This window comes from Hemicordylus capensis, chromosome 2 (genome assembly GCF_027244095.1).
Source record: "Hemicordylus capensis ecotype Gifberg chromosome 2, rHemCap1.1.pri, whole genome shotgun sequence".
In the NCBI taxonomy this organism is placed as follows: domain Eukaryota; kingdom Metazoa; phylum Chordata; class Lepidosauria; order Squamata; family Cordylidae; genus Hemicordylus; species Hemicordylus capensis.
This window is the reverse complement of record NC_069658.1, coordinates 369,075,725-369,101,442: the sequence shown is the minus strand read 5'-3', so window position 1 is coordinate 369,101,442 and position 25,718 is coordinate 369,075,725. Positions and strand designations below refer to the sequence as shown.

At 42.2% G+C, this 25,718-nt stretch overlaps 1 protein-coding gene across 6 annotated transcripts in view; it reads right to left on the bottom strand.

The window, feature by feature from the left end:
- The window catches only part of SLIT3 (slit guidance ligand 3), a 731,964-nt gene that overhangs the window by 19,938 nt on the left and 686,308 nt on the right, over positions 1 to 25,718 (bottom strand). For all 6 annotated transcript variants that reach the window (XM_053288108.1, XM_053288109.1, XM_053288110.1 and 3 more), the window contains 2 exons: positions 19,596 to 19,836; positions 15,284 to 15,414 (listed from right to left, as the gene is read on the bottom strand). In XM_053288108.1, the coding sequence (XP_053144083.1) occupies positions 15,284 to 15,414; positions 19,596 to 19,836 (372 nt within the window). The remainder of the gene's footprint in view (positions 1 to 15,283; positions 15,415 to 19,595; positions 19,837 to 25,718) is intronic.

Here is a 25,718-nt window from a genome sequence, read left to right as displayed (position 1 = left end):
TAACATCTGAGGATCCATGGATTGGAGCTCCTGACCTATTCAATTAAAATATTTTATTCTGTTTTTACTAATAAACAGCTGATCACAGGGTTAAACTGCACAGAATCTCGGTCAATTCTATCTCACTGGGCAAAAAGAAGCTCCAAGGAAGCAATTTTTATGAGAAAAAAATAGATTTTAGGGAAAGTGATCACATACACCCCTCCAGAAAAACCCACCATTCTGAAGGGAAAGTGATCACACACATTCCTCCAGAAAATGCCCATTCTGATCCAAAATAAGGCTTCCTGTTCCTGCTGTAGTTTTGGATAAAAAAGAAAAAGAAAATCCCAGTGGGAAAATATTGACATAACTGAGTGTCATATGGAGTTTGAGGCACAAACAGCAGGTACTAGGGCCATATTTTGTTTCCAAATTCAAGAAGAGAATGAAATGTCTACATACAACATATAATATATTCCTCTATTTTAATATTCAGGATGAAAACCAGCAAAGTGGCAAAGTATCTAGGCCCTGTGTCTGTACAACTGAAATCAATACAAAAACAATGATTAAGAAAAAGAAAGCGATAAACATGTAATCATATGCAAAGAGATGTTGTTGATCCAGAAGTGATTTACAAAGTCCTCCTTTTCTTGCTCTGAAAAGATGTGCACCTGCTTTATTCACTTGCAGTTATTATGTTGACAGTGCTTAGTACTGGAAGTAATTAAAAATGTTCCCAGCTTGAATTGCAGGCAGAAAATGAAGCCGTTTAGCTGAAACTGGAAGCTGAACACTAAGAAAAAATTATCCCACTGTCTCTTTAGAAACCGGATAGCGAGCCAGCAAATGAAACTGCTTCCACTTTATTAGTTGGGTGGCAACTCGTACGTATAGGTTCAAGATTTTCAGCATAGCTAAAGGAAGCCCGGTAAAGATACAGTAGCACCATGCTCTCTCCGGAGATCTAGATGGCAACATGTGTCTCAGATATTCAAAAAGCTAATGCTTCCATAAATTTAAAGGGAAGGACACTCACATTTTAGTAATGTGTAAGACTATTTAATGATTCCTTAAACAATTTATTATGCAACCTTTAAATATGATATAGATTATAGAATGAAAGCTGTTCATAAAATTGGTTATGTGCCTGCTGATAGGTATAGACCTCATTACCATTGACCTTCACTGTGTACCCTTTGTCTACATTTTTGGAAGCAGGCACTACCTGTATATAAAATGTGTATATTGTTGCTTTGCTTATGCAGAATCCCTCTCCCCCCACTCCTTGCTCCCCTTTCCCATCATTATCAACTACAGTATCAGTATATTTATATCAGTATATATTTTTATTCTTGTGTCTATGTGTTTTTATGTTTGTATTTTATAGTTTTTAAATTAGATTTGTTTTATATTTTTAGCTTAATATTTTAATTGTCATTTTTATTGTATGTTGTTAACTTTTGTAAACCGCCTTTGGGTTGTTTTTAATGAAAGGCGATATAGAAATTCAACAATAAATAAAAATAAATAAATGAAATATATTTACAAGGGAACACACTTAACATCATTTCATGTCAGGGTCACCAACTTTTTCTGGGAGATGTCCTCTGTCTTTTTTTTAACTTCAATTTGTATAGAATCTGTCAGCCAAACTATAAACTGGACCTCCAGCACTCCAGTGTTAAAAGATTATCACTGGCTCCAAGTGATCCTAGGCTCATTTTGAAATGCTGGTTTTGGCCTTTAAAGCCCAGAACAGCCTACAACCACACAGACTGTCTTCTCCAACATGAACAAACAGTTTTTCTTACTATCTGGCAAAAGGTGAGCCATGAGGGCAGAGAAGAAATGTAAAAAATAAACTCTCTTATCTTTTGCATAACAAGCAACAATCAAGCAGTTTCCAGCATCTATGTGTTGGGAAAAGTTATACTTGTTGAATTTCTGCTTATAATGAAGCTATTAATGGCTCTTCAAAGAAGTTGGCAACCCTATTTCACATGATGGCCTTCTCTGTATATTATATGAATTGTTTGACAATGAATGATCAAATTAATAGCCTGCTTCTGGACTTCCTTTAAAGTGCATTGTCTATCTATCTATTTAATTCTCTTAAATGTACCCATTGCTAATCCCATCTGTGGCAGCTCTCGCGAGAGTTCTATTATATATTTAATTCTCTTAAACGTACCCATTGCTAATCCCATGCATGGCAGCTCTCGCGAGAGTTCGGGATAGCGACAGGATGGCTGAGAGGGGGGAAATGGTGGCGGTGGCAGCAGCTGGCCAGCTGGCCAGCAGGGAAACAAAATGCCAGCAAGCAGCGTTGCAGCCAGCAGGTGGGGGGGAAGAGGACGGCCGGACAGGAAGAAAACAGCATCAACAGCAGCAGGCGGAGCAGGGGGAGGGGAAGGCAGTGGATGCTGGCCTGGCAGGGAAACGGCAGCAGAGGTGGGCAGGGAAGAAAGGTGGTGGCGAACAGTTAGTGGTTGAAACTGAGGATTTTTGGAAGTGGCGAGGAGGAGAAGCAGCAGTGGCGGGGGGGGGGGGAGGAAAAGCCTGACCACCGAGGGAGAACAAACTGGGAGTGTGGGGGTGGGAACGAACTGGGAGTGGGTGGGAATGAACTGGGGAATGAACTGGAGAACTAAATGGGGCTGACAGGTGGGGAGAGTCAGCAAGAACTAGGGGTGCAGATGCTCTGCGCCAGATCAGCTAGTTGTCTTCTAATTCTAAATCCGGCAGAAAATTCAATAACTTAAAATTTAAAACAAAAGCTAAAGCTTTTTAATACTGAGTATAAACAAGTTCTCAAGGTCGATGGTAAAATGAGTCATTAGTTGGCTGAATTACATTCCTTTAAATTGACAATGGATATTCTCCTAAAAGATATAGACTCTAAAGTCCCATTTTAAAATGTTTTAACATTCCAGTAACAGTACAGAAGAAAATTATCCAGTGAAGAAAAGAATCAATACAAATTTCTGTCCTGCAAATGTCAGATATAATCATAACTGTTATCCTAACTTAAATTCTTACAAAACCTAAAATCAACAAACTAGAGTGCTAAAAAGAAAAATCTAGTCTTCAAACATAAATACTTAACAGTGATTTAACAAAACACAATAAAAGGCCCCAAAAGCTTTATATATAAATTGGAAAAATGTCAACACAGAAAGTGTCTTTTGAAAATGTTGGCAATAAAATATCTCTATATGCTAAAGTTTTCAGCTTTAAATTTTCCATTAACCATAGAATATCCATAGCAAGATTTTCCTGATAAAACAGCTCTGGTTTGATTGCAGGAGGTTCGTGAGTTAATTTCCCTCTCTTTCCAAGTTAGTGATAAATGGCAATATACTTAATGTAATCTCTGCTAAAGGATATTTACTGACTTCTACCTGACATTACGCTGAGTGCCCAGGAAAACATTAATACAATCTTTGACCTTTCTACTCCAAGACATACGGCTGAAGGAATTTGAAGTGAATCCCAAAAGAAGCTCAGACTTTTCTTAAATTCTACATTGCTTCTGAGTAAAAAGGAAAGAGAAAGATCCTGAGGTGGGTTCTTGCCATTCTGTGTTCCCTCTGTTTTTTTCCATCTTTGTGTGGAATGAGTTTTGTTCTGGGTGGCAGTATCAAGGCAGTGTGTGCGCACGTACATTCAGAGTGGGGCCTTCCTGATTCAATCTGAGCTGGAACTAAAATAAACTGAGCGGACATTTAAAAACTTGTGAACGAAAGCACATGCGCACGCCTTAGAGAGAACATGGTTGCCATTCCTGACACCTTACAAACCAGCTGCTGCCCATCTAGCAAACAAACTGTAGGGTAGCAATTCCTTCTAATTTTACATCATTTGATTAAACTAAAGATAGCCATTAGGCCAAACCTCCAAAGTGGAGCACATTTTAGTTAACAGAGGAGTGTTTGTCTTAAAACAGTTTAAGAAAGAACACAGTTTTTCTAGCATTAAGCTAACTGCAGAAAACAACAACAAATTGTTATTTGGGAGGCTCACAAAACACATCAAATAGAAACATATAAAACACATCAAATCAACACACCAAAACCAACAAAAGCAACAATTTAAACACTTTTAAACACACACACACACACACACACACACACACACACACACACACACACACACACTCACTCAATTTTAAAAGGCCTGAGTGAACAGAAAGGTCTTCATCTGAAAGTTCTCTGTGATACAAGAATCTATGTTCGCCCTCTTTACATTCAATTTCATCATAGTCCAGGGGGATGGCTGAATGAGTTACAATTCTGCTGCGAAACCCATTTAGAGCTATAGTCAGTCCCAACTGCGTTTTAGCCCTTGTAAAATATTTCTGAAAATTCCAATTCAGAAATATCAGCAAGTTATTCCATTGAATGCAGGCAATGGGGGAAGCGTAGCATGTTGCCATACTGTTGTTTAAAATATTTACAAAAGTTCAGTGGAGAAGGCAAGAACACATTCTCAAAAGACTCTGGGTGCTGGAGTATAAAGGCCAGCCTAAAAGCTCTGGCAGCACAAGAAAAGTGAGTGAGAAGCAGGTAATGGGAAAGGTGTCTGAAAAACTGTTTCACCTTGTGTCTATTTCTTTCTGCCTAAAGTAAGATGAAACTGTTACTTTCCTCATAATATCTTATTTTCAGAGTGCCTTCCTTCACTACATGTGACTAGAGAGGTATGGCTTGAACCTCAGCACCTTTCTTTTCCTATATTAGCTCCATTTTTCATGGGGGGGGGGCGCAACTGAACTACCAACCAAAAGCAACACATCTAAGCCCTGAAATCTGGAATATGTGAATAAAGGCTTGTCTAGTGGCTCCTGACAGTGAGGAAAATACAGAGGGATACAGAATGAAAAAATGAAGATACTCTTTTCCTCAACAAGTCCTGCCTAGTGAAGAATCTTGGAGGCATGCTAGTTCCAGGGCTCTAATAAGAGGTTCAAAATCGGATTCCAAGTATCAAGCCCCAGGCAGCTCAATTAAAACACTGGTTCCAGCTGTGGAAGTGATTTGGTCACATAAAGGTAATTGGAGGATACGTTAATGTTCCCCTTGAAGGGACTAAACTATAAGACAGACACATTTCAATTCCTTAATAAAATGTAACAATGTCTGTAAAATGATGCTTGAAGAAAAACAATTATTAACATTCCATTGTATTTGTTCTTAGGTAAACCTGCAGCCCTATTTATTTATTTATTTGAAACATTTAATATACTGCCCACTCCAAAGACTCCGGGCGGTGTACAAAAACATGTAAATAAGGCAACATTAAAGATTGCATTCTAAATTAAAAACTAAAGAAGTGAATGGAAAACAAATAAAGTAAACTACAGGGCAAAAGCCTGGTGAAAAAGAAAAAGTCTTCAATAGAGATTTGAAGATCAGTAAGGAAGGGGCTAGACGAATCTGAAGGGGAAGAGAGTTCCAAAGAAGTAGGGCAGCAACCGAAAAGACCCTTTCGTGGGTCCTAGAACTCTGAACCTCTCAAAAATCAGAGACCAACAAAAGAGCCATCTGAGATGATCTAACAGGATGGGATGTAACTGGATGGGAGAGGCAGTTCTGTAGGTAAACAGGCGCCAAGCCCCACAAGGCTTTGAAGGTAAGAACCAGGACTTTAAATGGAATTCAGAAGCGAATGGATAACCAGTGCAGCTACTGCAGGAGAGGTGTCACCCTGTCATATTTTCTGGCACCCATGAGTAGGTGAGCCGCTGCATTCTGGACCCGTTGTAGCTTCCCAATCATCTTCAACGGTAACCCTAGATAAAGCGTGTTACAATAATCTAAGCAGGAGATAACAAGGGCATGATTTAGTGCCTGCTGATCTGTGCCTAAGGGCGTAATTGGCGAACCAGATGAAGCTGGGCAAAATCACTTCTGGCTGCAGCCGCCACCTGCTGTTCAAGCAGGAGGCGTGAGTCTAAAAGAACCCCCAAATCACTAACAAGCTCCTTTGGGGGCAGCGCCACCCCATCTAAAAAAAGATTCACATCCAACTGTTGACCAGTACGAGGGCTGAATAAAAGTAGTTCAGTCTTAATGGAATTTAGTCTGAGCTTGCTTTGAGTCATCCAGACCTTATCAGCTTCCAGGCACTGAGTAAGCACAGAAACAGCATCCCCAGAATGGTCTGGGATGGCAATATACAGCTGAGTATCATCAGCGTATCGATGAAATCTCACCCCAACTGGGAAATGACCTGACCAGCGGCTTCATAGAAATGTTAAAAAGGACAGGGGCAAGAACTGAACCCTGGGGAACTCCATAAAGGAGTGGCCATGGGTTAGAGCACCTGCCTTCAATGCATACTGACAGGACACACCCACAAAGGTAAGAATGGAACCACTGTAAAACAGTGCCCCTAATACCCAACCCACGCAGGCAGTCAAGAAGGATAGCATGACTGATGGTGTCAAAAGCTGCTCAGAGATCTAAAAGGACCAAGAGAGGGGCACTACCCTTGTCAAGGTCCCAAAGAAGGTCATCTACCAGAACGACCAGTGCTGTCTCCGTGCTATGCCGAGGCCTGAAACCTGACTGATAAGAATTGAGGTAGCTAGTTTCTTCCAAAACCCTCTCAAGCTGGGCACATACAACCCTCTCCAACACCTTCGCTAAAAAAGGGAGGATGGAGATTGGCCTATAGTTGTCAAGGACCTCAGGGTCTGGGGAGGGTTTCTTCAAGAGAGGGCGAACTATCGCCTCTTTAAGGGCTGCTGGCACAAAACCCTCACATAATGAGAAGTTAACCAACTCCCATAGCCAAGAGTTAACATTCCCACTGGCTGTTCTAACCAGCCAGGAGGGGCAAGGGTCCAAGTAACATGTTGCAGCACCCATGCCTGAAAGAATTGTATCCATATCCTTGGCCAACTCAAAGGTGCCTATGTAACGTCACAAGGCGGAATTTCCTCTATTCGATTGGATCCTATAGAAGTAGAGTCCAACTCTAGTCCAACTTTCTAGCAATACCTTGAGCCCATTCTCATGATACAAGCTGCTTGGATAGGAAAGTTAAACCAAGCAGCTTGTGTCATCTGGGCCAGCTGGAGGTCTCCCAACCCAGCTGCTCCAGACCTGGGTAGCCCAGATCTGCTATGTGGGTACAAAGTGAGGAAGAAGGGAAACGGAGCCTGTTCTACCTCACATTGTACTCATCTGGAGCACCGTGACTGCTAAAATGGCTGACGGGAGTGGCAGCCATAGAGTCAGTTAGAAAGTGCAGCCAGGGAGAGGAGTGGGATATTGGAGGAGTCCGCTGCTGTGCCAGTGGGCACACGAGCAGTGGAGCCAGGAAGCGGATGGACTGTCTAGGGGAAGGCAGGTAAGATCCTGCCTTCCCCCCAGCCCTCCCCACTCTGGTTGTATGAACGATCTTCTTTATTAATACCAAATAAAATGACACATTAAGCAAGCTTTCAGGTTCTCCAGAACTCTATATCAACTTTGACACTAAAATCATCTTCTGAGCAGTGTTCCCTCGAACAGGGATTCCCAGCTGTTGTTGACTACAACTCCCAGAATCGCCAGCTGCAATGGCTTTTGCTTGAGCTGTAGTCAACAGCAGCTGGGAATCCTTGTTCAAGGGAACACTGGTTCTGAGGGTGGCTTCTTGTGAGCTCTTCCAAAGTCATTAGTGGGCTAATTGGCTAAAAGAGGTTTAAGTAGTGGTGGCCTCTCATGCAGTTTTCAGAGATTATAAGCCCTCTAACTGGAAAGCAGCTGCCATTCTGCTCACATCTTTTGTGCCCTCCAAGTCCCTCCTTTTAAGGAACAGACAGGCAGAAAAGATAATCTGTGTTATCTTGGGAAACCAAGGTGTCAATAATAATCTGGCTAGATATCTTATAATAACTCTTCCCAACCTCAAGTATCGCAAAGCTCTAACACTAGCTCGTCTCAATGCACTTCAAACGGCCGTACTAAAATGGAGGTACAATAAAATACCTTATGCTGTAAGATTTTGCCCTTGTACCAGCGGGAGAATAGGAACGACAGCACACGTACTGGTATATTGTAATTTTTATAGGGACATTTGAGATTACTATTTGTTACCCATCATAAAAGAATTTCCAGACCATTCAGATAATTTTCTTCTTAATTTGCTTTTAGCTGATACATCTGATGAAATTTCTTTAAATGTTGCCAAATTTTGTTCAATAGCTGGGAAAGTCTGCCGGAAGTGGGTATCGGTTTAATGTATAGTTTTAATGGTAGTGCTACTATTGAATTATGGATTTAAAGTGATCTTTTTCTTTTGATTTTCTTTATTGGGTTTTTCTGTAATTCTGATCAACTATCAAAATAAACAATTCAATTCAATAATCAGCTCCCATTAGTCACCTAGTGCTGTTCATCAGACAGACTGGAAATTGAACTCAGACAAAATAGAACCTTTCTTCTGAGGCTTGGGGGCACAGGGAAAATCCATGCTTTGGGGCTTAATTGAAGGGAGACTTATTGGAGGTTATCTGAATGGGAAATTGGGTATGTGTGAATTAACTGGAAAATAACTGATTGAGGTTGGCACTGATGGAAAATTAACTAGTTTGCCTTCTGTGAAATGGGCATCATGCTTAAGCAGCAAATGGGGAAACAAATAAATGTTCTGAAACACAAAATACAGTAGTACACTTTTAGATCTGGAAGGGCCTTGAAGCTCTTCTAATTCAGCAGGAATCTGCTCTTAATTCACTGCAGGAATCTGCTACAGCAATCTTGATAGATGGCCATCCAGGATCTTTCAGCTTCTGTCTGAAAACCTCTAGAGAAAGAGAGCCCACCACTGCACAAGGCAGACTGATTCATTGTTGAACAGCCCTTACAGTTAGGAATTTTATCCTAACATCTGGCCTGAATCTGTTTCCTTGTCATTTCAAACCATTGGTTCTAGTTCTGCCTCAGAAACAACAGAGAACAAGTCTGCTCCCTTTTCTATATGAAAGCCCTTCTCAGATATTTGAAGACTGCTATTATATCTCTTCTTAGTCTCTTCTTCTGTATATTAAAAACCCAGTTCTTTTAATAGTTCCTTACAGGACTTGGTTTCCAAATGCCTCATCATCTTTCTTGTCTTCCTCTGAAACTGATCCAGTTTATCAATGTCCTCCTTCAAATGCGGTGCCTGGAGCTGGACACAGTGACACTTTTCAGACAGAAGGAGAGGTTCAGTGGACTCTTGCAATTAAATTACATTGGAAATTAATGTTGGGTGTCCACTCTTACTCTACCTTTCCCCTGAAGTTTCCCATCCACACAGCAGCTTTGAGTTAGGAAAGACTGCAGGTTTCGGTCCCTCCCCTTTTCCATTTTCCTGCCCACCATTATCACTCCCCTTGCCCCCCCACTTTTTGGCAGAACAGCACTCTTCTGGTACACTGAAAGATCCACCCCTCTTATGTAGTTCCATTCATTCTTATGTTACGCTGAGCTCTGGAGTAATGGTGTTCATGGACCGGTCCGGGGCCATAGAAAAGGCCTCCGGAACAGTCCGGAATTCCGGCGGTCCAGCGGTTTGGCAGGGCGGGGGAGTGTGTCTTTAAGGGGGGGTGGTAGTACTTATCCCCCCCCGCTGCTCTTCCCCCTCCGATGCTGAAGTTTCCAAAAACATTCTTGGGGCAGCAGAGTTCCTCCCTGCCGCCCCTGCCTCCGTCGTCGTCTGTAAAGGGTTAAGGTAGAAAGAGCTGGTGGCGCGCATGCACCCTTCGCGGTGCGCGCGCTCGTGCATGCCTCACATGCGAAGGGTGCATGTGTGCCACCAGCTCTTTCTACCTTAACCCTTTACAGACAACGACGGAGGCAGGGGCGGCAGGGAGGAACTCTGCCGCCCCAAGAATGTTTTTGGAAACTTCAGCACCGGAGGGGGAAGAGCGGGGGGGAAGTACTACCGCCCCCCCTTAAAGACACACTCCCCCCAGTGCCAGACCATGTTTCTGTGGTTCCGTGCACATCCCATTCATTCTTATGTTACGCTGAGATCTGGAGGATGCCTCCCACCCAATCTTCTAACTTCTCTATAAGGTGTACCCGTCGCAAATTCCATGTGTGGCAGCTCTCGCAAGAGTTCGCGAGTGAGCTGCCGGCAGGGGGAGAGGAAAGTGGTGGTGGCGGACAGGCTTGAGGGTGAGGTGGGAAACAAAATGGCAGCAGGCAAAGAAAACAGCGGCAGCAGGCAAGTGGGGGAGAACTAGAGACACAGATGCTCTGCGTTTGGCCCAGCTAGTATTTGTTTAAACTCCTAGACCTTCAATACATTACTGCTCTTAATTAATAATCACTACTCTTAATTAATAATTACTTCACTACACTGTTTCCTTGGAGCAAGTCACACTGAATATTTCCAAGCAAACATGCATCTATTGTGCTGCTGGCTTTAGTACAGACAGGCAAAGGATTTGGAAATGGGGTGGTGGGGTGAGAGGCTTGATCTTCACAAAGGGATTGAATTAGTTGCAGAGCCTGGTATATCTGAATGAGTAAAAACACACAATTCACTGCAGCTGTTAAGAAGCAACATTGCTGCTTCTTAATTAATGACTTCCTGAAATCATTTCCTCTAATGGAACTTGGTCCCTGGGGGAACGGAGAACCAATTCCCATATGTTTTTTAAAAACCCACAAAAACCACCCTACCCTCCCTTGACTCTATCAAAAATAAATGGAGGTAAATGGTATGTTTGTGGAAAAGTGGTCTAGTACTAGAACTATTAGATTTTTTTAAAAGCACAGTGACAGATAACAAGAGACCATCATGCAGGGAGGAGAACCAGAAAATAACTGTGCACAAAGGAACAGAGATGCAGAAAGGTGTGCCCAAGTGTGGAAGTAAAGGGGCATGTGCGGTGGTAACCCCTGGAGTCAAACTTTTCCTGCATCACTGTCCACACAGATAATCACATCTCACAACTTGCATTCAATCTGTCCACACACTGTTCCTCTTCCTATTATATTCTGCCCTCCATGTTCAAGATAGTAAAAATGTAGTTCAAGAAGGTGCAGCATCTCTCACAGATTGAAAGTGATTGGTACACACACACACACACACACACACACACACACACACACACACGGCTGTATGTTATCTGGCCATCCATCAACACCGCCTGTAGGAATCAGCAGTAGGGATGTGTACGGATAGCTCATGCAGGCACATGCATGGTGGCCATGTGCATGCTAATGCTGTGCGCAGGCTGCAGGGAATAGCGCCGCGGATGGTAGAGTGAGCATCATGCCTGGAAAAGCAGTGGGGCAGCAGTGGAGCAGGTAAGGACCTGGTTTTTTTAAGGGAACCGCTTCCTGCCATGCCAAACCGGTTTGGTTGTGGGTGCTCGAGCCAGTTCGGCACTTCCCAAAGGAGGCGCCAAACCAGTTTGTGCACAACCCTAAGGTTGTGTTCAAAGTGGTTTACTTCACCATCTGGAAAACCTCCAAGTGAGGTCTGAGCAGATCAGAATAGTATGGAACTATTACTTCTAGTAACCTGGACAATATGCCTCTGTCAATGAAGCCCAAGTTGCATAGCTTTTTTAGCAGTTGCATCACACTTCTGGCTCATGTTTAGCTTTGACTTTGGTGTCTGAAGCTCAGATTCCATACATGTCTTGTACTTGGTTTGTGGCCTTGGGCAAGTCATTTGTCTCCTTTCAGTCTAGAACTCTCTTTTCAACAGCAGCTAGTCAAATACCTCTGGGAAACTCACAAGCACAGAAAGAGGGCAACATGACTTTCTGTTGGCTGTGCCTGGGCAGAGGTACTATTACCCCTGGACTTCCGAGCCGAAGTCCAGGGCTTCCACACCTTCTGAGGGCCCCCAAATCCTCTTTAGTCTGTCTGGGGTGTTGTTGTTGCCATGCCGTGCCACTGGCCTGTGCTGCACCGGGTGGCCGAGCATGACCTCTGCTTTAGGGACAGAGCGGGGAGTGGGGAAAAAAATATGCAGGATAGGAATATGTTAAGCTGCATGTTGAAATGTTTCTGCTCATGCATATTTGCATAAATATAAAGTTGTGCCGTTGAGTCGGTGTCGACTCTTGGCAACCACAGAGCCATGTGGTTTTCACTGGTAGAATACAGGAGCGATTTGCCATTGCCATCTCCTGTGCAGTATGAGTTGATGCCTTTCATCATCTTCCTATATTGCTGCTGCCCGATATAGATATTTCCCATAGTTTGGGAAACATACCAGTGGGGTTTCAAACCAGCAACCTCTTGCTCTCTAGGCAAGTTACTTCCCCACTGCGCCATTAAGTGGTCTTTGCATAAATATACCTGTTTTATATTCTTACATTCTTACATTGAGTTCAGTTGCTGTTTGTGCCTTCAAGAACCCATGTGTTAAAAATACTGCGTGTGTCATGGTGTCTGTGTGTAGGGGGATGATGCTTAACTTGCAGCGGGGTAGTGGTGGTGGTCCAAAAGCCTTTAGGTCCTGGCTCCAAAACTACCTAGTTGCACTTCAGTGCCTTGGGCAGGGGGGGAAATTGTGTGAGTTCTGTCTGTGTACATGAGACACAGAAAGAGAGAAGGCTGTATGTGTTGGCATCTATTGGACTTTGGTGTCATGTTCCCCATCTAAAATGGATAAATGTTTTAAAGAAGGTTTTCTACATGCTTTATGATGTATTGCATATCATGTATGATATGTAATATGTGGCTTGGCTCATTTTCTTGATGCATCTGCTCTGTTCTGTATGTAGGTTGTTTCCTGCTTTGGCGTTGTGCCACAGTTTTAATCTGCACTGGCTGGAGAGCATTGTTTGGATGGTGTTGCTTGGTGGCAGGTGTCTTGTAAACACGTGCAGTGTTACATGCATAACTTAGGTGAACAGGATGTTTCTGTGAACCTTGCCTGCAGGCTATGCCTCACGGCTTGTCAGGCTTTCCCTGCTGCTTGGAGTGGTTTTATAGTGCCCTCACAGTTTTGAGGCATCAGGTGCCACTGGGTTAATGTTAAATTCTTGTGTGCCCAGAAACACTATTAGAATCTACATCATGGGACTTCTTTATAGTGTCTAAGATTTACTACTAAAACATGCCCATTTATGGAACAGGGAGTAAAAAGAACTGGAATTTTCCCATTCCGAAACCCACTCATTAAGGGGTGGGGGTGGGGGAACTAATCCACTTAGAAGCTCTATCCCTCCCCACCATCTTTTGACATTCTTTAGCTGCAGTTTTTCTCCCTCAGCCCAATCTTTTCCTATCGAGCTTGATGCTAATCCCCATTCTGCTATACTCCTTAAACTAATAAAAGATTAGAGTGACATTTTAGAAAGGGCATCACATTAAGCAGCAGCATTCACCATCTCAACAGATCACACAGTGCAAAACACAGTCAGCAAGCAGGCCATTAATCTTATGGTAATGAGGTGTCATTCCGAATGGAGACCTCCTCCTTGATCAATATGAAGGGCACAGGAATAATGAGGACACTGATGCTTAGCGCCATGGGTAACTTTGCCAGGAAGGAGAGGATCCATAAAACACAGTGGTAAAAGAAACAGCCTCTTGTCACTATAGCATTCTGCTATCAACAATAGGGAACAGGCACCCGCTCTGATCTGTCACCTCATGTGTTGTCTGCAACTAATGAGCCTTCCCCTATGTTCTAATTAGTGGCATAAAACTGCTATAACAACTTTGGCTTTGCTATAACATGGAATCAATTAGGATTAGCTGCAGAATAAAGAGTCTGTTTTCATGCCGATCCCACCAGGCTCTAATCACTGGTGAAAGTAACCAACAAAAACCCTTTCGATGGGTAGACAGGCTAGCTCAGATCTAATGACTGGCCTTTCTGTTCCAGAACAGAGCTTGCTGAAATCAATGTACTGCCTAATTAGTCAATACACCACCCGCACAAAAAGCAGCCTACCGAGCTTGCTTCCACTCTGGTGTGTACAACACAGCCCCCTAAAAAGAACAGACGGCAGTTCCAAAAAGAGCTTATTACCCATCCTGCCTTGTTTCCGGAGTATTAAAGAATTTCACACAAGGAATTGAGACTCAGTAGCGAGTTTCCTGTTTCTCTGTACATAAAATTGGCCCCTTTAAGTTTATTGTGCAGGACCACAGTATCACTTTTAAAGAGAAGATATGATCTTGGGTTTCTCTGAGATATCAAAAACTGCTAGAATTAGAGACACGGCATTGGGTGCTGAAAAACCTTCGCTAATAACACTTTGTTGGATTCAGGGGATACGTTTTGCTTATATTCAGACCAGCACTGTACTTTTGCATTACTTGTGTTTAACACAGGTTCACCAGAATTGCTCGGAAAATTAAGCACCCATGCATACATACTTAGGAGCCTTGATTTGGCTTTGGCTCCCCAGTGTTCACACTGGTGTGAAAGGACATATCCATCATTCACATTTTACATGTTTGTTGTGGGAAGCACAACACCATGCTGAAAGTAAGGAGATGGCATTAGGGTTTGTCTGAACATCATATCTGCTGCCAGATTTTTTTCTCCATGTCAGATTTGCTAATGATTATTTTCATTCCCCAAAGCAGCTCTTGTTTGGCTTACTTGGTGCAAGAATGATTTTTTTCTGTAACTAGTAACAAGAATGAACTTCCTTCAGGGCACTCTGCTTGAGGCATATGTATAGGCAAAGGTGGATCTATGAAGGATACATGACAGTAAGTGGCTCTGCCTTGCATTAAGATAGGGGTTCTCAAACTTTGTTGGACTACAACACCCGTCATCCCAACCACAATGGCCAAATGATGGTAGTCCAACAACATTGGAGTGGGCGGGGGGGGGGATTGAGAACCACTGCATTAAGAGACTGGATTAGAAGACCCATGAGTCTATACTTCACAATTTTCTCATTCTTTTAGAAAAGAGACTCTGGGGCAAACATAAGTTTAACTGAAATCAATAGGGCTGTGGCCCATTTACTGTAAGTGGTGAAAGAATGCAGAACAAAATTCACAATTGGGACAGAAAACCCCCAGAGCATGAAGTCTGTGAAAAAGTGGAAGTACAACCTGTAGAATTTTTTAAACATAATTATTTTTTAATGGAACACTTTAGATTAACAACCCCTTTCTTGTCCATTTCCTAAACTGCATCTTTCTCATAACTCATAACCTGAAAGAAAATGTGAAGTTCGTGCAAACTGAAAACACACACTCACAAATTGTAAGCAAGCTCCACGCCCTGCCCGCCTGCCCGTCCAAAGTTATAGAAGAAACAAATAATGTGGCTTCCCTTCTTTATGGAAATTTTTACTTCCTAATCTTTCAATCAATGGATTTACCTGTATATAGTTGTGGGTGGAGAGTTCAGTGTGTCATAGCTAAGCCTCAGGTGACCTTGATACAATTCTAAAGCTAGAGGATCGTTGTCTCCTTTGTACAATAAAATGCCATTGTCTTTATCTGTTGCTACCTGTGAATGTCAAATTGAAGATGATTAATGGTGATAGAGTAAGTAAAGGTGTATACATATATATTTCTGCGTGCTCAGGATAACTATCATTTAATGTACAGTTGAAAATAATGGACATTAAAGCATTTCTTCCAATGCAATCACACTTTTAAGTGAAGAATTTGTTATAAGTATTCTGATAGGAATCACAACTTCTATGCGTCATCTTTGCAAGGAGGTTTACTAGCACAAATGCTCACTGTTAATTAACTTAATGCACATAATTTATATATTATGAGAAGCATAGCTGGGAAACATTTATACCAAGAGTCCCTGCTTATGTCAAATATCCCGCAGCTCAGAAGAGAAGCTTGTGAACATATGGAGCTTGAAAAGTACATCAAGACTGCTAGATTGCAGCCAAGAGCTGCTTGAAATCTGGAGTCTGCTGTTTTTAGGATTTATAGCCCACCTTTCTGCTTAAAAAGCACTCTGAGTGGCTAACAAAACTCTTTGAACAGCATAAACCTCACCCAAAACAATTTTTTTACTTAAGACATTTTTATACCACCTCTCTTACAGCTTGAGGTGGCTTAGAAGCAAATTAAAAAATGTAACATTATGAGGCTGTTCACACGAGCAGCCCTACTCAGGTTGTGCATCTCTACCTGGAAAGTGCCGCTTGTATGGAGCACTGGGATCAGGCCCAATCCCACCGCTGCCCCACCAGGTAGCCCAAGTTTTGTACTTGGGCTATTACCGAAGTAGAAGTGCTCAAGCACATCCTTCTACCCTGGTACCAGGTTGTGTGGCTGCTTGGGCTTCCTGCAGGCTGGAGCACGCAGCAGAAGGGAAATCCCGCTACTGGATTTCAAATTGCAAATCCATGCAATTTACGCAGTGCATTATGGGATTTCTTTAGGCTGAGCTGTGTTTCCCTGGCCTCCAGATTGCTGCACTGCTTGTGTGGGAACATGAGTCGTGCTGCCAAGGTGACGAGTATCATCCGGGAGAAGGTAGGTGAGATCCTGCCTCCCCTCCCCCACCTGTGTTGTGTGAACAACCTTAATGAATTTCTAGACAATTTATTCAACCACAGACAACATATAAAAACAGCAATCATGATACAAAGGCATTAAAACAATTTTCAATTGTCAACTATTTTCAGTTTCTTCAAAAAACAGTGTAGTACCACCTAATAGCGCAGCGGGGAAATGACTTGATTATCAAGCCAGAGGTTGCCGGTTCAAATCCCCGCTGGTATGTTTCCCAGACTATGGGAAATACCTATATTGGGCAACAGTGATATAGGAAGATGTTGAAAGGCATCATCTCATTCTGCGTGGGAGATGGCAATGGTAAACTCCTCCTGTGTTCTACCAAAGACAACCACAGGGCTCTGTGGGCTCCAGGAGTCGACACCGACTCGAAAGCACACTTTACCTTTTACCATGCCAGGACAGACAAGAGTCAAGTGGTGAGTCCGCACCTCACCAAGTGGCCTGCCAGTATCTTCAGGTAGAAAGAGCTGATTTATAATAAGCAGTATAAAAAAACATAGAAAGCTTTCTTCAACCAAGTCAGATCACTGGTCCATGTAGCTCAGTGCTCTCTACATGGACTGGCAATGGCCCTCTCAAGGTTTCTGGCAGGAATCTTTCCCAATCTGAGCAAGAGATGCCAGGGATTGAACCTGGGACTTTCTGCATACAACGCAGATGCTCAGCCCACACATGAGCTTTTTTATCCATAAAGTATACAGCAAGCAAATCACAGCAGCCCATTGATTCCCCCCTGAGGGGTAGGAGGAGTGTCTCTTCTCACTCTAAAGAGCAATACTGGACAGCTGTGGTATCTGAGAAAGGCCTCTTCGCTGCCATCTTTAGTGTGGTGTAGCCCATTCTATGGATTTTATGTTATTTTTTTAAATTTTTATATATATATATGAAAAACAAAAAACTAGAAATAACACGTTTACATTATCATCTCTTAAACTTCCAAAAGTTACCTATAACAACCTGGAATTCCACTACCATCCTTTGCCGACGCTCCCCCTCACATCAGGAATTACAAATATTGGTTTGTATGTTATAATAAGTCAATTTTCAAGCATTTGCATTTTAGCCAGGGGCCATGAAACTTCATGCATGCAATTCCCCTCCCCAATCTCTTGCATGCGCCTTTCTTTTTTTAAAAAAGGGCCCAAAATGTGAACTTTGAAGTATCTACCAAGAAAGAATACTGACTCAAAGTATTTCTACAGTCAATGTGTCAACATGGTGATTTTTTAAATTGTAAGATAAGTGGCAATATTTAAAGGCTACAAATTCATTTTCTTCCCCAAAGAAAGTATTCCCCGGTTGCTAAGTTGAAAGTGAATTCCTGTTTGTTTGTTTTCAATCAGAAATAAGTGTTATTTTCATTAAGAGCCATTTCTTAACCCTGTTTTAATATATGCTTAGTTAAAACCTTTTTTTAACTTGAGAGGCAATTAACTACCAGATGGAGAAGCAATATTTTAACTGCAAAATAAGCTTTGAGAACACCATCTGTGTGAGATTCATGTAGTAAACAAGTCTGGTTTGAATGTTACCATCCAAATGATACTTTTGTCATGAACCTGTTTTCAGAATCAAGTCCCAAATCTGTCCTTTGCCGCTAAATGTGCCATGCCTCATAACACAAAATATGTTTGCTTCTTTATGCAGGCAGAACCAGAGAGAATGAGGTGGCTTCTTATGTTATTTAGATGTGCCAAAGATGGAAGCAAAGCTGAGTTGTCTTTTATCTTTCTATGCTTCATGTGACGGTAACTAGGGATGTGCAAAAATCAAAAACTGAGATTGAAACACATGGGTTTTGATTCAACCTCGAATCCAATCTTCCTGAAACAGGCCTGAGGGAGAGGGAGGAGAGCCTCTTTTCCTCATTGTTTTTAAAAAGAATGAGGTCCCGAGTCACCCAGTACCTTTTGAAGTGGAGAGGCGGCGGCCATCCCCCTCACCATCCCCCTGTGGCCCACTGGCTGCTGATTCCAAAAAGAAGAGGTGCAATGAGCTTTGAACCTCTCATCTGAGTGGTAGCTGCAAAGCATGCAGCAGTGGGGGTGAGGTAGTGGTGACCCGACACCCTCCCTGAGACCTACTGGCTGCTCACACCGGGACCTTGATATTCTTTAAGCGGCCTCAGCACACACGAAAACACCGGTGTTCTAGCAAAGGAACACCAGGATATCCCTTTAAATGGCCTCCATGTGTGTGCACGGAGACCGTTTGAAGGACAGCCTGGTCCCGGTGTGAGAGTTAGTGTGAGCTGAACAGCTGGCCAAGCCAGTTGCAGGAAGGGATGGCAGGATGGCAGGTCGGGTTGTCGCCTTTCTTCCACTGCGGGCTCTGCAGTGGTACCACTCCTACTATTATTATTTATTTATTAGAGTTATATACTGCCCTTCCAAAATGGCTCAGGAGGAGCGCTTCAAAGGTGCCTGCACACCTCTTCTTTCTCAAAGAAGTTGCTGGCGCCTAGAGCAGGATGGCAAGCAGTTTTATTTTATTCTATCTATCTAGCTATCTATTTAGAGTTGTTGCCTCTCCACTGGCGCTGCTGCCAGCTTTGCAGTTACTGCTCCCTCCAGGAGCAGTTCAAAGGTGCCTCCGCACCTCTTCTTTCTCAAACAGGCATGGTGGATTGGGTCACTGCTTCCCACCACTGCAGGCTCTGCACAATTTTGGGGCGTCCTGGTGCCTCTTTGTGTGTTTTTTAAAAGCATGAAATGTGGCTCTCCTCCCTGCCCCTCCTTGCCCCGTACTCGAATTGATTCTGATAGATTCGATCCAAATCTAGCTGATTTGATTCGACTTTGAATCTAATCACTCCTTTTAGAGGTGATTCAATTCCAAGTCGAAATAGCCAGATTCGAGTCCAAATCGATTTGCACATCCTTAGAGCGAATTCATAGACTGAGATGTGGAAAGTGAAACTGAATCTAAATAATGTAGAATAATTTGAGTTGTACATGGTAGGGCATTGCTCACCACAAGGAGACTATTTTTCCTGGTTATCTTTGTAGGATAAACCATGCACTGGGCCTTTGTCTAAGTTATTTGCTGTTACATCTGCCAATACCTGCACATTATGTGGATATAAGGATCCAAAAATATATTTCAAGACTGAAGATTTGTGGTCTTATTTGCATGACTTACTTGAAGGGAAATGTTTGCCTGAGGGCGGATTTTGGCTGGTGGCAGCTCAACATAAGAATCCTTCCCAACAAAATTGACGGTAATGAGTTTTTCACACTTCTGGCCAGCGAAACCAGCCAGGCAACGACAAACTGGCTCCTGCTGTATGACAATGCACTGTGCTCCATTTTGGCATTCATAGTGGTCACAAGGGCTGGTTTGGAGGAGAACCATTGGCGGAGGATTTTCACAGAAGAGTCCACTTTAAAAATGAGAAAAGGACACTGTTATTCCAAACTGAAATCCGATGGTAACATTGTCAGGTTCTGCCAATTTGTGATACTGGGCCAACTCTGAATTAACATTTCCTGTTTTTAAAGAGATCTCATGAGTATATACATATGGAAAACTACATACAATGAATGGGTTAATAACTGTACTCAAGATGATCCTGTGGAAAGGATCCTACATTGGTTCACACACAGAGACTCATCCTGGAAATAGATAATATATAATAGATATGTGCTCATGATATCACTTCATAAAACAATTGCATGAGCAGAAAATATTATACAGAAATCAACCTTATTCCCCACCCTGCCAAGTGGGAAACCATCTATTTCAGATGAAACAAATTTCAGATTGCAGAAAAATTCTTTAACAAAATAAAAAAAGGTAAGTGTATTATTAGACTAATAAATATTCAGTTGGAATTCATGTGACATTTGAAAAGAAAAATGATGAACACAAAATTAAAACAGCCTTTCAAAACTAAATCTTTCATTTCATGCAGTTTCCTTTAAAAAAATCCTGAAATGGAGCAAAAATATCCTCCCTGATCTCCCTGATTTCCATCAGTGTTGGTCTAGAAAGGAACACACACAATATTTCCCTGTGACAATACTGAAAATACACATATTATAAGTCTGGGCTCTGTGGATTATTACTTTAAAAATTATTTATCAGGATTTATATTAATACAAAAGTATACAAGGTTAAATTTTATCATTAACCCTCATCTGGTTTTGGGGGTAGATTTCCACCCCAGCTGCATAAATGTGTGTAAACAAGCAAACTACTGCGCTCCCAGCTATGCTCTTGCTGTCAAACCCTTACCTGCACTCTGGTACACAAAATATACAGAGTTATGGCCCTCAAACCAGTTATGATAATTATGTTATTAATAAGAATATGACACAAGGCAGAAAACCATCCCAGAATGAATGCACTTCTTATGGTAGGGTGGTTGCTATCCCATTCCCATGTTAAGACAATTGGGAGAAAAACAACTCCAGATATTTATATTTATATTTATTTATTACATTTCTATACCATCACACATGAATGTCTCATGGTGGTTTAAAAAATAAAACAATATAACCACAGTGAAAAACCATACATTAAAACAGTTAAAAAATTTAAAACAGCAATAACAACCATATAATCAACTTACAACTGGTCAAAAGCTTGAATAAATAAATGAATCTTAAGGGCTCTTTTAAAGGTCAGCATCGTACCGTAAGTGGCCAGTGCACATACACATATCACGCATGTGTGTGCACGGGCCACTTCTGGCATGAAGCTGACCGGGGCGGCAAGGAGGTATGCTGCTGCCCTGCCTCAGTGATTTTGATGACAGTGCCGGTGGGGGAAACGTAGCCGGGGGAACCCCCACCCATTGAACCGGCCGAACGCTGGGTCCTGCACATCCCTGTTCAGGATAGGGTTAAACTTAACAATCAAATATAAAACAAACAAAAAGACTAGCTACATCTGACTGTTGTCTCCCCTCAGACTTGTACACAAGCTATTAAATACAATATTGCTTCCCATAAACTTTCTTTTTAAAAAAAATTTCCTCTGAATTATAAACCATTATTCTCACATATTATTCTCACGGGTTCTTTGAACACATCTGCTCAATTATAGCTACACCCCTGGGTCTGGTTACAGTTGCCACTGGCTCATCTAGTGGTGACTTGGGACTGGGCCTTCTCTGTGGCTGACCCCCAGGCTTGACGCCTGGCTTTGGAATATTATTTGTCAAAATTATAATAATATTTGGAATATTATCTGGCAAAATAAGAGCATCTCCATTTCTGTTTGCTTTTGGGAAGACCCTCAAGACACATTTGTTCTCTCCGGCTTTTATCTGAAATTAATTTTATCCCATGAAATTGTTTTAACATTTTTATTCTGTGAATTGTTTTTATCCCGTGAAATTGCTTTGTTTTCACTCTGTTTTACATTTGTTGTTATAAATTGTGTACACTGCCTAAAGATACACATATCAGATGGTTTATCAATATGATAAATAAAGAAATGCTCTTCAAGAACACCTGCTCCTCTCCGTCCATGAGTGGTCTTAAGATGGGGAAAAATGCATTCTATAGTATCACAACTAGCTTCTAGGTCTTGCTGAATCTACTGTCGTCTTACTTGTAAGTAGGGATATACTCAAAACACAATTTGGCATCCAAATCATGGGCACATCCCTTTAAAAATGAGGACTTACACTGCCCCTTTAAAGCAGAGGAGAGCAGGTCCATAGCTGCTCCTCTGTTCACTGCCACTGCCGTAATCCCAGCACTTCCCCCAGCGATGCCTGTGCACTGGTGGAGCATCTCCCAGCTGCCCCTGCATGATGCCAGCATGCACATGGCCTACATGCATGCGCGGTGGCCATTTGCATGATCAGTATGGTCGGCAAAACAGAGGCCAAATCGTTTTTTGGCACATCCCTACTTGCAAGGTAACTTTGAGGTGGCTTCTTATAAATAGTTCTAAAACAGACTCATAGGTTAATAACTTATAGTACTGACATTCATGCTCGTTTCTGCATGAAAGTGAGCTATATGTAGAAAAATAACCGGCACTTTGTGCTTCAGCTAACTGAGCCATAGCAAGAATGAGTAATAATATCAGAAAGTGGTTCTAGATCAAACTTTTGAGTACTACTCGCAGTGTTTTGTTTTTCCCTGTAGAGTGACTTAATATTCTTATTTGTCTGAAAATTTCCCAGGAAATTGCTGTCCCTTGTGGATTGAGCCAATGATAGACAATCTCTGAAAAATAAAGACACAATTGCTAGGGGGAAGATGTGTGAAGAATTACTGTGACCTTCAACAAGAGGCTACTTGATTGTTCTAACTGTAAACAGTACATTGAAACTGCATGCCCACTAATTTAGCTGTGCTCACCCTATTATCAGATACAAACTGCAGGGGAAGCTGAGAAAGAGGAAGATTTCTTTCAGATTTACTTGAGTTTTTTGTTTTGCAGATAACTCATCAATGTTCCTGCCTTTTGTCCCCAAGTTCTTCTTTATAGCTTTCTAAAAGCAAACAACCAACTCATTTACACATCATAATGAGCATAGCATTAATCATACTCTTATCATTTGGAGCCACTGCAGCTTATGAATAAATAATGAAATGAAAGTCACTCCCCAGCCCATAGAAGATGTAAAGTAGACTCTGCAATGATATATGCCCTGTTTCCAAAGACTTGTTAAGATTTTTATTCCATTTTGTATTGTTGTAGCAAAGAACCATTAGACAGATTTGGAGAAAAAGTCAGTAACTACAGGCAAATATAGGATATCAAAGAAATGCAAAGCTGTAAGAACTGCAGTGAAGGTCTTGGTAGGAATATTTAGATGCCATGACGTGTCTATACCTACAAAGATTAGAATCGTCTGGACAATGGTTTTCCCCATGACACTCTATGGATGAGAAAGCTGGACTTTGAAGAAGCAGGACAGAAAAGATATTGGCGCTTTGGTGCTGGAGAAGACACCATGGAGAGCCAGGAAAATAAACAAATTGATCATAGAACAAATCAATCCAGAATTTTCACTCGAGGCACAAATGACCAGGCTCAAACTATTATACTTTGGAGACATTATGCGAAGCCCAGCTCCCTTGAGAAGTCCATAATGTTTGGAGAAGTTGAAGGAAAGAGGACAACCAGCAACAAGGTGGATGGACTCGATTATGACAACAATGAATGCACCAATGAGAGACCTAAAAAGCCAAGTTGAAGACAGATCATCCTGGAGAGAATCTATCTATGTGGTCGTTAAGAGTTGATATCGACTTGACGGCACTTAATCAAAATCAAGAACTGAAATTGCTTCTTGCAATGAAGCAGAATGTACCATGAATAGAGAGCACAAAAGGTGGTTATGAAAGCCACAGTCAGTCAAAATTAATACAACTTGCTAACAACTAACTCCTGAATATACCTACAATTAGCCAGATTTTTAAAAGTCATGAACAGAAACACACTGTGAAAGCAAGATCAATTTTCCCCCTAGCCTGTCCCAGTTTCTTGCTTGTTTTCACAAATATTATTTAGTATCTTCCAAACAACAAGATGTGGCTTTCAGAAGAAAGAGAAATCACTCCATAATAAGCCACCATGTTTAGGGATGTGCATGGAACCAGATTACCTAGTTTGGCTTGAATCCAGACCAGATTCGAGCTGCCCTGGGTGGCTCGGGCCCAAATGAGCCTGGTCTGGTCTGGTCCCACTGTCAAACTGGCTCAAAGGGCTCGACAACTATATTTGCAAAGGGGAATCTAGGAAGGATTCCCCTTTACAAGGGCTATGTGTGGGGTGGGGTGGGGGCAAGGTGAAGGGTCCTCCCAGAGAACAATTTGTTATGGGGTGGCTAACAAATAAAGTTTACTATTATTATTATTTATTAAAAGTCTCTTTCTGTCTTTCACCTCTGAAAATCAAGCCGCTGCGTGGTGGGATGGCACTGGCAGTGACCACAGCGGCTGTGGGAATGGCAGCGAAGGGTTCTTTCCGCCCTCCTGCTGCCCCCACAAATGACAGCCGAGGCTGGCGATTTCAGGCCTCTCTGCACATGCACATGAGTGTGCAGAGACACCAAACGGGCTGCAGCTGGCCCAGGCTGTCATTTGGGAGGCCGGTGGGAGGGAGCCCCCTCTGCCTGCACCATCCTGCTGTGCAGCAGCTTGATTTTCAGAGACCAAAGACCGAAGGAGACCTTCCCCCTCACCCTCCACATATAGCTCTTTACTTGTAAAGGGGAATCCTTGCCAGATTCCCCTTTACAACTATACTGTAGAGCTGTCTTGCAAGGCAGGGGCTTGGCTCGATTCACCCTCAGACCGGGCCCCCTGGTTGGGCTCAAGGGCAAGCCTTCGAGCTGAGCTGGCTCAAGTGCAAGTCAGCTTGCACATCTCTACACTATGTTATTTATCAGCTGAAAGTCATATACTCCAGGTAGCTCAGTCTGAAAAACTATTGACAGTCTGTGGCTACCAGAAATTTACTCTCTTGGCTAGAGAACTCTTTCTATAGATCATAGTTGTCTCTTACACTTACCTCCTCTTTACTCCCTGAACTGTATGTCTCTCCTGTCCCTATTGCATTTACAGAGCACACCACTATTTGATAAGGCTTTAGCTGGCCTCACACTTTAAATCTCCACTGCTATAATAAACTAGCATGGATCCTAGACAGCATACATGCTAAGGTGTATGAAGCCTAGACCTGAACTTGTTGCTATCAATCCAGTGCTTATGCTTGCTCATTGCCATGTTTAATTGCACTGAGAAATTGTTCTATTTATCAGAGCTCTATCAAATTCAGCGAGGCATATTGGACTGGGTATAATGGATCCAAATCTTTAAAGCTCATTTGAGAAGAGAGTCAGTGGTTCAGATCTGAGATCCTAAATGGCTTGATTCAGGGGTCTTTAAATATCCTCAAAGCCATATACGCAGCTATAATTTGTTTAGCTTCTACCAGCAATATTATATTTAATACAGCCCTGATATAGTTTTAAATTTTAAAAATAGGCAGTTGGATCCAATAGAAAAGGATCTTGTGGAAGAAATGATCCTTAGTTTATTGTGTACATTTTAAACACAAATCAACTCCAAGATATACTACAATTTCTTATGAACATGGTGACTGGCAAAGGAGAATAGATCCCATTAGGTTAGGGATGGGCTGGAGCAAATTGTGAGATCAACTATGCCAAATTTGCTATGCCCTAATGTGTGCCACCTGGCCTTCTAATCTCTCTCTCAATGAAAAGCAAACATTAGGTGGGTTCAGATGTCATATGGAAGCAAGGAGACATTTTATTGTGCTAGCTTCCTC